Source organism: Mchenga conophoros, linkage group LG13 (assembly GCF_057382185.1).
Source record: "Mchenga conophoros isolate Kocher_MC1m ecotype Shallow Benthic linkage group LG13, M_conophoros_male_GT1.1, whole genome shotgun sequence".
NCBI lineage: Eukaryota > Metazoa > Chordata > Actinopteri > Cichliformes > Cichlidae > Mchenga > Mchenga conophoros.
In genome coordinates, this window is record NC_140538.1 from 27,599,328 (window position 1) to 27,614,264 (window position 14,937).

The window sequence follows — 14,937 nt, forward strand, 5'->3', positions numbered from 1 at the left end:
TAACTGGCAGCAGCTTGATTTTTTCAGACAATAACTCCAAACACATTGCCAATGTAGTAAAAGGATACAAAAACATACAATGGAACACTATCAGCCATCGACTGGCCTCCCCAGAGCCTGGACCTCAACATTATTGAAGCAATCTGGGATCATCTTGACAAAGAATGGGAAAAATAACTAATAATCTTAATAATCTGCACAAGTTTCAATAATCTGCTGCACCTATTTCCCACTTGTCTAACACAGCGTACAGAAATACGAGGTGGCAGATGACTTTCGCACAACACCTTACTTGGACTGCATTTCCTACTCTCATTTGTTGGCCTTCTTGCACGCCAGCACTGGCCTTGTCAAAATGATGCAAACACGTTTTCATTAACTCCACAGAAAACATCAAAACAGACTACTTTTTTTATCCATTTTTTGTAGTCAAGCTCTTATTAAAGGTGTCAGTTAGTTCACAGTTGTCAGCCCCTGTGATTTAGCATTCAAACTTCAATCTGCACAAGGACAATTCATCTTCTTTGTGTTGCTTCTCAGAGACAGCTATCTCAAAGTCTGAACAAATAAAGCCAAAGCTGCTGTATCTGCATCACAAGTTGTCAATAAAGGAATGTGAGATGTTCTTTCAATTGGATAAACGCACTATTAAGGTTGACGCTGAACAGAATATCATACCGCAGATTAGCAACTAACTTTACCACTTTACCATGCAACATTATACAAAACCTGCAATCAGTGCCAGCTTTTAGTATCTCTATTATTGGGCAACGACCTTCACTTACAGGAAGAAAGAAAGAAACCTCAGAGTTACTATCTAAATATGCAACGTATATCCTCTGATACAATATCTCGACAGGCAGACAAGTCTGGACACGGAGCTGCTTTGGAAAATGAACTAATGCTACAACAAATTTTTTCCATCACTGATCATTCTGTTTTGTCTATTAAGCGAGCAGTAGTTGTAGTAATAGTTAGTAGTAGTTATAAAATGCCTTCTGTCATCTAACCCACAGTTTAACACGCCAACTCAGCTAAAAACCAAACTATTTATCAAACTACTTTTGCAGAAAAATGTCAATATGTGCAGAAGAAGCACATCTGGACACTTTATGTGGGACATGACCCAGCTTACCAACCCTCTAACCCAGCTTGCTAAAAGAACCCGGTTATCTCACCATGTAAATATCATAAACTAGTTAGCTAATATGAACCTCTCTAAATTTGGTTTACTTTTTACCTTGTGCTTAATATAAACCTGTTGGCTCAGGTCAGCAAAAATAAGACTTGCACAGCGACTTGATAGAAATTTTGCACTAAATCGAAAGTCTCCTGTTCTTGGGATCTGACATTATTGATCTTTTTTCCTCCCATTGCACATAACCTACTGTAATCCTGAGTGGAGTTTCATGAGCCATCACTCTTGTATCTTCTGGGAATCTTATGAATGAGTCTTTAGACTCATCAAGGGGCTGGGTGGGGAGCTGTCCCCTCACTTGCTTTCCCAGCTGGGATAATTATGTTTCTTGGAGTAAACCCAAACTTCCTTTGCACCGCATCAACACTCCCACCCTTATCCCTTATCTGGGCCCAGTGGGACCTGGCCATTCTTTGTCCGGGTCTTTTCACAAAACCATTATCAAATCCTCCTGAGTAGGGTCAATGACCTCAAGGAGAAAAAAAAGTGGCCATCTCAAGCCACTGTAAAATCCCTGTCTCCTGGTATGTGTTACCGAGAGCCTGTATCTGGATTCATATATATGGCTGTGACTGTGAGTGCATCCTTTCCCCCAAGAGAACCCCAATATAAACTCTACTGTCTAGTTTGCCTGTTGTTCAGGCAAACTAGGTGGAAACAGCATGTTCCCCACATGAGCAACACGAGCATATGTAGACTTTTACTGATTTGGGCCTGAACTGACTTGCCTGCTCAGGTACCCAAACCTGGTATTAAACAGCAAAAAGAAGACTTTATTATCTGAAAACTAAAAATAAGCACTATCTAGCTTATTATTTAGCTGAAGAAGCCCCATAAATTCAATATGACACAGTCAGAATTTCATCTGAACTTTCATACAGAGTTTGGGGCAGATTTACTGACTAGCTGGTTTATTTAATTGTTAAAAACTGTTGCTTTAGACGCATTAATTTCTGTCATATGTGGTTATAGTGTTTAGGGTTTTTATTAAACAGGCAAAGCTTCAAATAATGACATCTGCATATGGCCAAGAACTCCCTGTGATCCAAAACTCAGGCTTCAGGCTGGTTTCTGGGAGTTTTTTCTACTGTTTAAGCCGCATGACATCAGCAGCAGCGAATCTCCCAAATATGGTCATCTTTGTCTCAAACCTCTTTCTAAAAGCAGAGAAGGCACCCGAAATAAAACTGAAGACTGCAATGCTACTAATAAGATATTTTACTTTCACCACATTTAAGACTTTTCAGGGGATCAGTGGAAATTCCACAACACCCCTACCCCCCCCAAAACCACACCAAAGTGGTTTTAATTAAATCTTGTGGTTTCCAAAAATAAATTCAAACAAAGCACCAAAAATAAAAGAAACCGTTAGAACTGTGTGCATCAAAGAATAACACACACAAAAAAAAAAATCAGATCACAACTCCCTTATTGTTCCCACTGTAACAGTGATAGGTTGAAACAAGGCGGTGAGACTGGCAAACATTCCATCTTGGCATTGACTGGCTGTGCAAAGGAAACCAAAATGAGCATATCGTTTATTAGCGCTCATACCAGAAATTCACACGCGCCTCAGCTGATCTGATAACGTGCGGACAGCGACAGGTTCGCTGGCATCAGAATGGGTGTCCACATCTTACTTCCCTGTTCCAAACTTGTGGAATACATTGCTCTTTCTAGCAAAAAAAAAACAAATGCCAGATTCCTGAAATTCCATCCGTACCTTCTTAACTCAGTAGCAACCTGTCCAGAGTCCAATCCAGGCCTATTAAACCACAAAAGCAGCCCAATCCACTTAAAGAGCCTTAGTTTTTCTTGCCTTAGCATAAAAAACAAATACACTGATTTTCACTAGCAGGTGAGACGTCAGCTGAGTGAGCGAGCACACAGTGCTGAAAGAATGTGGCCATATGTTGCTCAGACCACCTCTTAATGTGGTCCGAGTGATCAGACCTCAACAGGTCAGGCTGGAGAGTTTGCAGGAGGCAAACGTGCATGTCTGATATACCTTTTCAGTCTGTGGTGCAGCAACTTTTTCCACTTCTGAAATGAGGCTTTAATGCAAATATTGCGTAAAATTTCACAACATGCAAAACACTCATTTATTGCATTGAGGTTTTCTGCTGATACCAGGCTCACGAAACCCTTATACATTGTCAGTACCACCAAAGAGTAATTTGCAACAAAAGCATCTGCTTTTGCACCTCCCAAAAAAGTATGTTTCTTATAGTAGCACTGAAAAGAAGAAATTGCACTCTCATCGTAAAGTTTTAACAACAACAACAATGGATGCTCTATAACTAATATTAAGATGCACATTTACCAATGACTGGTGCTATAAGAGAAATGTGGTACTTGAAAGTCTGGGCTGCTGTTCCCTTTTGGTGCCATCTTTCAGCCTTCCTTCCAACATCTTTTCCTTTTTGAAATTCTAATTCCACGTTATGACAGGATGGAGCAGGGTTAGCGCAGGGAGAACACCAAAATAGCATCATCTGATCTTTCTTTCATAAACCTTTCCACTCCTGCAGCAACACACTGGGACAGACTTTGGCAGCGGAAGAAACGCGAAAAAATAAAGCAGTCAGCTTAAGTATTTAGTCACAGTCCTGGGCCGTTGAGCTCCTCGGTAAAACACGGGTTACACCAAAAAGGATCCGATATTAAGAAGAAAACCCCCCATCCTACATCGTTAGTTTCCTCCTCTTCCATCTCTTATCAACACTGCATCACGTCTGGGATCACACATTCGCACTACTATTGCCAACACTATAAATACACACCATGAACGCACAACTACATTATTCAGTTTGGGAATTCACTAGCATCTGCCATGTGACTGGCAGCTATATTTAGCTTCCAGGGTCTATGTGGGCTGCAGCAAAATCATCGCTTGTTCAGAAGGAAAAATGCATTTTTAACCACTTTGCTTCTCACCTCTAATGAGACGCAGAGGTTGCGTGGGGTAACAACAAAAAATACTTCCTCACCACACCAGACATTTGATGTAATAGTTACTGAAAATACTGGCAGCTAGCCTCTTGGTTTGAGGCAGGTGCTTTTTTTTTCCTGCTCTGTTCCATTTTTAGTGGTGTAAATATGCCAGCTCAGTGGGATCCAAGCTGTGAAAGCCTGAGCTAATGAGCTGTCTGTCAGTGGACAGGACAGATACAGAGAGAAACAAGAGACGAGATGGAAAAGAAGTTGGAAGACAGAACCCACAAAAGGGGACATTCATAGTAATTTATTGCTTCACCATATGGTTATATTGGCTGAGTAAACAAAAGATGTATATGTCATCAAAAACAGAGCGGATTTCAACTGAATGAAAACTACAGTAAGATGAGCCAATAGTAGTAGTAGTAAAGTACAGTAACAACTCTGCCCTACATGTAAGGTAGCTGAAAAATGGGCATCTGTTTGTCAGATTTTAATCATTTAGCGTAATCACAGGGAGCTCTCCAAGGACAAATCTTCAGAAGTCATGATATGATCTCTCAGTTACTATTACTTTCAGTTTAAACCAGAGATTAAATACTGGATAAGGACACTCAAGTCACACCTACATTGTTTCCTCCGAACCGTAACGGAAACCTTTTCATTCTCTCACTTTTTTAAGCAGCACGATTACACACCATGTCAACACAGAAGGCGTGGCAGGAGGAGCGCGTTAGCTGAGCAGCAGCCTCGGAGCCCCAGTCAGTGTCTACACAGGAGGCGATCGGGCTCCCTGTTGAGCTGTAGGTCAAATTGAAACATCCAAAGCAACAAAGATTACAGAAAGACAGCCCTGTTCAGCTAATGTCCAAATATTATATTAGGACATAATATTGGATTTTTTCACTAAAACACTGATAAAAGTGGACTGCTGCTGTTATTTCTTTTTAGGAAAGACAAACTTAACTATTCTTTATTGAGAGGCAGGCTTGACCCTGAAACTGCATGCTCATTGGCTAACGACTAGTGATGCCATTGAGTGTGCAGTTTTGTACTGCAGACAATCCTCCATCTTGAAACATGTTGAGTTGTCCACCAAATGGGAAATGATACGACCACCCCGACCTCCCCAAATGGTTGCCAGTGGTTCCTGGAGGTTTCTGGCTGTTGGGTGCAAAGACGTTGCTGCTCCAATAGCCTCCTAAAGACCTCCACAGCTGCCTGTAATTTATAATGTTAGCCCAGAAGTAGATTAAATTTTTAAAAGTGTGACGCAAACCGTAAATTCATATAGATTGTCTTCAAAGTTAAAGCTGTTTGTGCCTATATTGTGGTTGTGAAAATTGCTCAACAACTGCATTTTTGTGATATTATGTAGCACTCTTCATGTCTAATGCATATTTGGGCAGAACTACTGAAATAGAAGCTCAAACCATGTTTTATACTGGCTTACTTACCCAAGCGTAGCATTTATTTTGGTTTATCAAATGGCCAAAAATAAAGGGAAAAAAATTCAGTGCTTAACCCATTTAATCCCAAATTTTTCCCTGCAAAATAAGTGCATGTATTTTATTCCTTAGACTTCCCCTACACATAATTTGTTTTAATGTCATAAGGGGTTAAAATGGCAACAATTGGGATCGATCATGTCTACACGTGCAGTTATCCTCCAAAAGTATATTCTGAGCCAGAAAAAAAACCCTGAGTTATGTTCTGGAAATAGTTTGCTGCTGTTATTTTTTCTTTTACCCAACAGGGAGTAAAAGTCTGCCCTCTGAAAAAATTTAAAACCAGGGCTGTGAGAGGTCACAGTAGAGCTGGGCGATATGAGATTTTTTCATATCACGATATGTTTTTTTCGTTTCAGGCGATAACGATATCTATCACGATATAAGCCAAATAACTATATTTGTAAGATTTAAATGTGCCGTTGCTCACAAGTAAAATGTGAAATAATCAGCAGCTTGTTTTTATTTAAATATTTATTTCCCATAATAAGTTCGACAGGGTAGATGTACTTAAGGAACATGAGACTTTTTCAGATAAATAAAGGCAAATATTGCAAACTACACAAAAGGCAGCCGCTAAAGCGTTTAAGTTTCAAAATAGAACAAACGAAACAGACTAAATTGTCAATTCCACTTAGAAACAAAATATTAATTGTAAAAATAAATCTTAGTTTGTGTTACAGAATAACAGAGAAAACTGACTAACTTTTGTCAATATCAAATAAACTGAGAACTAAAAGGAAATTCTCAATCTCTCCTTGTTGTATAGCTGAGCTTTTCAAACAGTTTTAACAGTTACTTTAGTCTGACAAAAGCCGAATGACGAATTAGCGCTTCCAGTCAGAGACTGAGGCTACGTCCACACGTACACGGGTATTTTTGAAAACGGAGATTTTCCGTTTTCGTTTTAAAAAATAATCCCGTCCACACATAAAGGGAGAAATGAAGGAAAACGCTGCTATGAACATGCCAAAGCAGCAGGTGGCGCTAGATTCCTAACCGTGCCTAAATGTTGGCCAATCAGAAGTCTAGAAGCCTCGGTGGGAAAAAGTAAACAAAGCTGGGGCATAGAAGCAGAACAGAGTCGTGTGTGTGGAGGGACAGTAACTGTGTGTATATGTAAGCATTTAAACACTGCAGAGATTAGAATTAACAGTATTGTAGAAATTCATTTCACCGAAACAATAACGTGGCGCACAGTGTGACGCATGCTCCAGTTTATTGTATTTCCAGACTTGCTTTCGGCACAATTTACAGTGCACGCTACTCTGTTTTTTGTCAGACCGAAATACCTTCACACTACGGAACTTCTATGGCTCTTCCGTTCGACAATCTCTCCGGCATTGGAACCATCATCTGTTTTCTCTTCGGTCACGCTCGGTTGATTTTTCTAGTCGGCACACTCATTTCCTCCATTACCCGCTGGCTGCTTCCCAAACAAACACACGTGCGGCTTGGCACTTGTGCTGTACGTAACAAGTCACGCGACGTGACGCTGCGGCTGTGATTGGTTCGGCTCTGCGCTACTTAGTTTGGATTGGCTGACCTTTTTTTAATTTTTTTTATTTTTTATTTTAAGAGGACAAGAGCGGCGAGGTCTATCGCGATAGCTTAATTTCTCTATCGAGTAAAAGTTATATCGCGATACATATCGTTATCGTTCTATCGCCCAGCTCTAGGTCACAGCGGGATAATTTGATGGCAACAAAGTCTGGCCAGCACAGTGTCCCCCTTTAACAGACAGAGACTAAACACTCCAGGGTTTTCTGAACATGATTACCCAATGATAATTGAGCTCAGCTCCGGCACTTAACTAATTCTAACCAATCATCAACCCTTTCAGACACAATGGCACCTATTTCTAAGGTGCAAAGAGAAAAGCATAAAGTGTGAATTGGTCCAAACTAGTGCAGCTACAGCATCTTCTACAGTTTGACTTGTTCCACCTGAATTAGAAAACCAATTACCAATTAGTTCATTTATTTTCCCCCTTTATCCTGTCTTCACCAAGCTTACACTTCAGTGGGATCATTAATCTCCATCTGTGCTTAATTATGCAAAACAGGGTGGCTCAGGAATCCAGCAGGACCCATGGGACACCTACTGTGTTTTCACACTGTGGCTTCAGGAAGGGAAGAGTTTATAAAAACCTAGCCCGGAGAGAACAGGTCCCGTATACGGTAATGATAGCTTCCTTTTCTGGTAGTAGTTTAATATGCTCAAGTTCAACATGTATCAATATATGGTTGAGATAAATTAAGAAAATTTGTTACACAGGAAGCCAGCATTTGAGCTGCAGTGGCAGAAACCTCAATACGGCTCTTTACTTTACTGCTTTACGATGCTAATGAAAAAAATACCTGACTGAAACAGACACGGGACAGGGATCAGCACGGGACTGAATGGACATAAATAATAAGAAGAAAGACTTCAGAGTCCTGTTGTATGTGGTGCTGGGGTCAATTCACAACAAAAGTCAAAGGGCAAACAGACCACGGGGGGAGGGATGCTTCCTTAGAGCCACAAAAGCGAGCGTGTGAGAAAACAAAAGACAGATGAAGGGTAAACCTTGATGGTCGTTTTAAACACAGGACAAACCAGTGTTTGCTCCCATAATTGGATTCACTGAGCATGGTTCACAAGGCCGACAGCGAATGGCTTGAGCTCGAGGACGATTCTGTAATGCTTATCAAACAATAACTGATAACTACAGTTATCGCATCAGCTTAATTACACACCGAGGCTGACCAAGAAAACACTGGTTTTAATCGCATGGACCACGAGAATGGGTTTAAACTGCGAGACCCAAATGAATACTGTTAGATGCTTTGAAAAAAAGCCAAACACTTTTAAGTTCCTGTTCGATGTAAAATGTCAAGATCAAAATGATTCAAATTCATTTGAAGTCTTGGCAATGGGACTGCGGCTGTAGGCAGGTGTTTCGAGCTGTTTTCACACATGAACTGCAGACAGCACAGAGGTGCACACAAGGACTGAAATATTACCTGCAGTCGGAGTGGATCATAGTAGATATTCAGCCTGCCGGCTCCCCAAGTAAAAAATGTGAAGTCACATTGTACCAATATGCGAATAATACAGGTACAGCAAATAGTACAGCATTCACCGCTAGCGAGCGGGCTATAGCACTGCATCCTGCACCCCTACTCGGGCAACTTCCTCGCCTAAACCGCACAGAGCATTTCCAGTACTGCGAGCATGGCTGAAGTGGACCGTTTCCTTCTGTGATGCATGTGAGAAAGACTGCACTGGCCAAAAGTTGATGTCTGAAAATGACTGATGACCATATAACATAATGTTAGCAGCATTACAGCAACACCGGTTTGTTTACAATAAAAATTAGGCTTATAGCAGGTACTGCTTTATACTGTTTTTTGTGTTTCTATTATTTAGCCCCACTTTTTTCTCGCGCGAACTGCCTGTAAGTGTCAGAAACCATTTTTCTAGTTCAGGACATGATTTCCCTCCTTTTTTTAAAAATATGTGTATGTCTATATATATGTGCCCGTCAAGCCCTTTTGAACCATCACATGTGATTGGGCCATAGGAACAAACTGATCTGAATCGATGACAGAATATAAATTTTTAGGTGTGTTTGTCTTTATGTACAAGAACATAAAACATTGAGGTTTCTAGGGTGCACATTTGTCTTAACGGCAATAATAACAATATAACAGTAATAATAACGATAATGATGATAATAGTAACTACACATATATGGGTTTTTGCCTTGATCATCTCCACTGTGCACTAAACAGAAAGACTAATAAAATAATGCGACATAGGCTTCCTTCCATATGGTTCCCCACAGGCGTAATAGGACGTGATCTAACAGCTGCCATCAGCTCACCTTACTGAGCAAATCTTGTCAACTATCCACGGTCATCTAGTTCTTATTTTTAAGCCTTTCACCTATAATTTTAGTCTACCAAAAGAAAAGAAAAACAATCAGCGTATCAACCAATACTTGCAGATTAGCTCTACGTGCTAAAATCACACCACAACTGCATGTTACATCTGTTAGTGATGGGTTTATATTTGTAATGTTTGCAACATTACAGTAGCAGTGCAAGGTCGAAAAAGAATATCTGCCATTTCAAGACAAGACTCAGTTAGATGATATCGTACTATACATGCATATTCTGAAGGCCTGACACAGTTTATATTGCATCTTGGCGAATTAGTGTCAGGCTGCATTTCCTAGCGCGCAATTTAAAACAGACTAAAAGTGGAAACGGTATTAAAAGCAGTTAACAAAGACTTCATTCAGCCCACATATTCATCATAAGGATGCAAACACATCAGAGACTAGATTGCCTTATGCATGACCTGCACACCCACTCAAAGCAGGAAACATGGATATTACATTTCAATTCAGAGTTTAGTAAGGAAAAAAAGCCAGAAAAATAGCACAGGACACCCAAAGCTTGGTGCTTGTGAGTGGTGGCAGGCTATTTATAGGCTTACTCCAGTCAGAGAGATAACTCTTTCCTAATGTTGTGGATCGGCACTTCACAAGAGGGAGAGAAGAAGAAGAGGGGGTACTCAGTGCTGACACAACACTGAAAGTGACAGAAAAGTGTTTGCCCCTCAACTTGGTGCCAGCAGGTACCAGACTACTTTCGTAGACCAAGTGAAAGATAATTACATAATAATGACAAAACAGATGTCATTCAACAACTTCAACTGGCACGCCTAATAAGGCCTGACACACCTATTTTAGACATAAGACGTCTCTGCTGTCTTGACATGTGCATGTGGCACTGTCAAGAGTGGATATCTGAATGCTGCCTGCTCTCCTAACATCTCTGTTATTCATAACACTGGCTGCAGGACACATTTGACATGAATGGAGAAAAGGAGCAAAACATCAGTTGCTGCTGCACTTGTTTTTTTAAAAGCTGAATAACGACTATTTTATACACTCTGTATCACATCAACTAAAAAATAATAATAAAAAATACAGTTCTGATACAGACAGGATGCATGTTTGGTTTTTACTGACTGTGATGCACACAGACTGCTTCACATCAGCCTAGAGGGTGAGTCTTCAAATAGTAAACAGCTACTGCATCCCTGATTAGCTCAAGTTACAGTCAGTGGCAATACTACAGTAATAACAAGCTACGGGTTATCTTCCCGCCGCCGTGCATACACAGCAGGCAAGAAACCAACCCAAGAAACATGAGAGAAAAAGTGGGTCACTGCATATGTTGAACACGTAACCCGTAAAGACAGACGGGTGTACGGTGTGTTTTTAAGGTTGTCAGAGGGCCCCCGGTATAACGGTACAGTAGCTGTTTAAGCTACCGCACGCGACTTGACACATACACGAGTCGTGACCAGCTTTGATATTATTTAGCATGATAAAAGACACGGAGTTGACCGTGTGGCGGGAGAAATAACGAAGCTAGAACTAAGCATTGGCGTGAAGAGACAGCATTGACAGACTGTGTTTATCAATGGGGAAACTCACATCCTCGAACAGGGATCCAACGTTGGCTGTCACCAGCAGTATTCCTGTGCCTTGCGCTGCTGTCAGCTTCCCTGCCATAATTCTCTCTCTCTTATTTCTCTCTCTCTCTCTCAGGTGGGTTGTGGACTTGTATAGCGGACTTTAAAGGTAAGAACCTTTAAAAAACAACAACAACAACAACGTGAAGAAGAGGCCCGTGAATGTCTCACGAAACTGGTTAAAACACTGCGAATTTGCGACTGGAGCCCGGGTTGAGGTTGCTTGGCTGGAGCATATTTTTCAGCAGTGGCCGTACATCTACTAGGAGTTGCTTTGCAGTAGAAGGTCCGTTGGTGGTGGTGGCGGCGGTGGCGGTTTAGCGTGCTGTTTCTCGCGCTACTTTTTCACGTTCAGAGCCATCGTAAAAGTTTCGGTTTTAATCCACGGCGAGTGCAGGAGGGCTCTGGTTCATTCCAGCGACGAGTGTTTCCCTGGCTTTTGTGCAGTGTAAAAGTCTCCCTCCTAAGGCAGGACGCTTTGCCAGGACCATTGCCTTCACTGTTTAGAGAGGATAGGCTGGAGTCCTTCAGTGCTCTGACGTCACCTTACCAATGAAAACACGGCGCGTTTTAAAGGGCCAGCGCACAGAAAACACTACCGCTCTGCCTTCTAACGTCACTGCACCCATTATCGGACTAAACTGGTCTATCTCTGAGCGACTGTTTGTCTTTCTGACTTTGTCCTGATATGCTTTTTGTATAATTTACTGCAATTTAGAAAAACTCCCTTTTTGTTTTGTTTCTTTTTTTAACCATTGTTGTTCCTTACATCTCTGTCAAAAGGAAATTTATGCGTAGTTCAGGATGATTGCAGTCAGATGTTACATCACTCTTTCTCTGCAACTTGTTGCAGTTCATTGGAAACAAAATTAACAAAATATATTACAATGGAAATATTTACAATGGAAATAGCCATATTCTGTTAATTTAAAAAAAGAAAATTGGTTTCCCATGAAGTGCAGCATGTTGCAGAGACATGCCCAACCATAGGCAAGGCAAGGCAAGGCAAGTTTATTTATATAGCACAGTTCAACAACAAGGTGATTCAAAGTGCTTTACAGAGACATTAAAAAACAAAAACAATAAAAAGCATGATTTAAAATTGATTTAAAAAAACAGTAGATAAAATCAGAACACTAGATAAAATCAGTAGTTAAAATATAAGTTTTGAAATTTAAGCTTAAAAGTGTGGATTTGGTGCTTTATTCAAATACAGCTGAGAATAGGGGAGTCTTCAACCTGGATTTAAATAAACTGAGTGTTTCAGCTCACCTGAGGCTTTCTGGGAGTTTGTTCCAGATATAAGGAGCATAAAAGCTGAATGCAGCTTCTCCGTGTCTGGTTCTGACTCTGGGAACTGATAAAAAAACGGATCCAGATGACCTGAGGGATCTGGAAGGTTCGTACTGGGTCAGGAGGTCACTGATGTATTTTGGTCCTAAACCATTCAGAGCTTTATAGACCAGCATCAGAACTTTAAAGTCTATCCTCTGACGGACAGGCAGCCAGTATAAAGACCTCAGAGCTGGACTGATGTGGTCCACTTTTTTGGTCTTAGTGAGGACTCGAGCAGCACAGTTCTGAATGAGCTGTAGCTGTCTGACTGATTTTTTAGGTAGACCTGTAAAGATGCTGTTACACTAATCAAGCCTACTAAAGATGAATGCATGGACTAGTTTTTCCAGGTCCTGTTGAGACATCAGAACTTTTATTCTTGAAATATTCTTGAGTCTTAATGAGTTTTTCTAAGTTTAGGTCTGCATCCATCACTACACCCAAATTTCTCGCCTGGTTTGTGGTTTTTAGATGTATAGATTGAAGTTCTCTGGTGACCTGTAATCGTTTTTCTTTGGGACCAAAGACTATTACTTCAGTTTTGTTTTTGTTTAGCTGGAGAAAATTGTGGCACAACCAGTCATTAATTTCCTCAATGCATTTACCAAGAGCCTGTACAGGGCCTCGGTCTCCTGGTGACATTGTGATATATATTTGTGTGTCATCTGCATAGCTATGATAGTTTATTTTGTTGTTCTTTATAATCTGTGAAAGTGGGAGCATGTAAATGTTAAACAGAAGGGGTCCCAAGATGGAACCTTGGGGAACTCCACATGTGATACTTGTCTGCTCAGATGTGAAGTTACGTATTGATACAAAGTATTTCCTGTTTTCTACGTATGTTTTGAACCAGTTTAGTACAGTTCCTGAAAGACCTTCCCAGTTCTCCAGTCGTTTGAGTAATATGTTGTGGTCAACTGTATCAAATGCTGCACTGAGATCCAGCAAAACTAAGACTGACATTTTTCCACTGTCTGTATTCAGACATATGTCATTAAACACTTTGGTCAGAGTGGTTTCAGTGCTGTGGTTCTGTCTAAAACCTGACTGGAAGGCATCGTAGCAATTATTCTGTTTTAAGAAGTAACTGAGCTGTTGAGAAACTGCTTTTTCAATGATCTTACCATACAGCTCCCTGACTGGTGATGTAACATTTGACTCCAATCATCCTGAACTAGGCATGCATTTCCTTTTTGGCAGAGAGGATGAGGAAGGTTCAGGCATGTCAGGCTACTCTCAAACCACAAACCAGGTGTAACTAACATGTAACTAACAGATCCATTAACATGCAGTATATTGTTGGAATTTTCATTGCTACTTCTAATCTGCAGAGTTATTTTTTTAGTTGCTATATCATAATATCATTAAAAAAAACTTTATTGGCACATTTGCAAACATATAGCCTACTTAGTTCATCACAGTTTCACAGGCTAGAGTTGCACTGGTTCATGAGGCCAGTCAAGCCTGTTTGAAACAGCTGCTGGCAGTTTACTCTCTAAAAAGAGTTTGCGATGCCTAATAAACTAAGAGTTGGACAACAAGAACACACAACCTGGCAATCTAACAGAATTAAAATTTTAACTGTTGGGTGGCAATAATATACTCATAGCTATAAATAAGTTTAAAGTAACTTTGAGAGATTTTTGGCCACTAGAGGGCAAAAACGCAAATTAAACCAAGTTACTGAACTCTTGACCATGTTTGTGCCGTGATGTCCTTTGGAGCATTTTTAATCAGATTATCTATGCTAATTTGATAACTAATCACTCCACCGTCTCATTTAAATATAGTCACTCTAAAAATTATGCTAAAATAATGCTATTCATTGCTAATATCAACATTTGTGGTTGTCTTCAACCTTAGCAGTGGCGATGTGCTGGTTGAGAGATGAGGTCTGGCAGGAGTCTCTCGGCTATGATGTTTGCAGATGACATAGTGATCTGTAGTGAGAGCATGGAGCAGGTGGAGGTATACAGTGGAGAGAAGACTAATGAAAATCATTAGAAGCAGCAACACATGTATATGAATGAGAAGAGGACAGGTGGAAAGGTGAAGTTGGAAGGAGTAGAAGTAGTGCAAGCGGATGAGTTTAAATACCTATATCTGTACAGGTATGTTTATACCTGTACCTAAAGAGAGCAGCTAAAAGAAGAAGGAGATGACAATGATGATGATGATTATCTTTGATCATAGGTCTCTAAGCTGAGCATATGGAGCATGGTTTCTTGTATAGTAAATGACTGAAAGCTGGTCTCGAAGCTGAAATCAAGACCATTAAAATGAATGATTTTAGTAAACAATCTAAATAACTGTTATTTGTAGTTTGCTTGACTGTAATTAAACATCCAACATTAAGTGTACTCTGCTCTGCTAGCAGCCACAGTCAGGCACCAAATTTTTTTCTAACCTGTCATGTTCTAACATGTT

General features: G+C 40.4%; 1 protein-coding gene across 3 annotated transcripts in view; it reads right to left on the minus strand.

Annotated features, from left to right (window-relative positions):
- The window catches only part of inpp5a (inositol polyphosphate-5-phosphatase A), a 158,963-nt gene extending 147,264 nt beyond the window's left edge, over window positions 1-11,699 (minus strand). For 2 of the 3 annotated variants that reach the window (XM_085297576.1, XM_085297578.1), the window contains exon 1: window positions 11,138-11,698. In XM_085297576.1, coding sequence (XP_085153702.1) covers window positions 11,138-11,215 — 78 coding nt within the window. In that variant the 5' untranslated portion in view covers window positions 11,216-11,698. Of the gene's footprint in view, window positions 1-11,137 lie in introns of all 3 variants that reach the window. The other variant, XM_085297577.1, reaches the window with a different exon arrangement.
- Window positions 11,700-14,937: the final 3,238 nt, after the last annotated feature.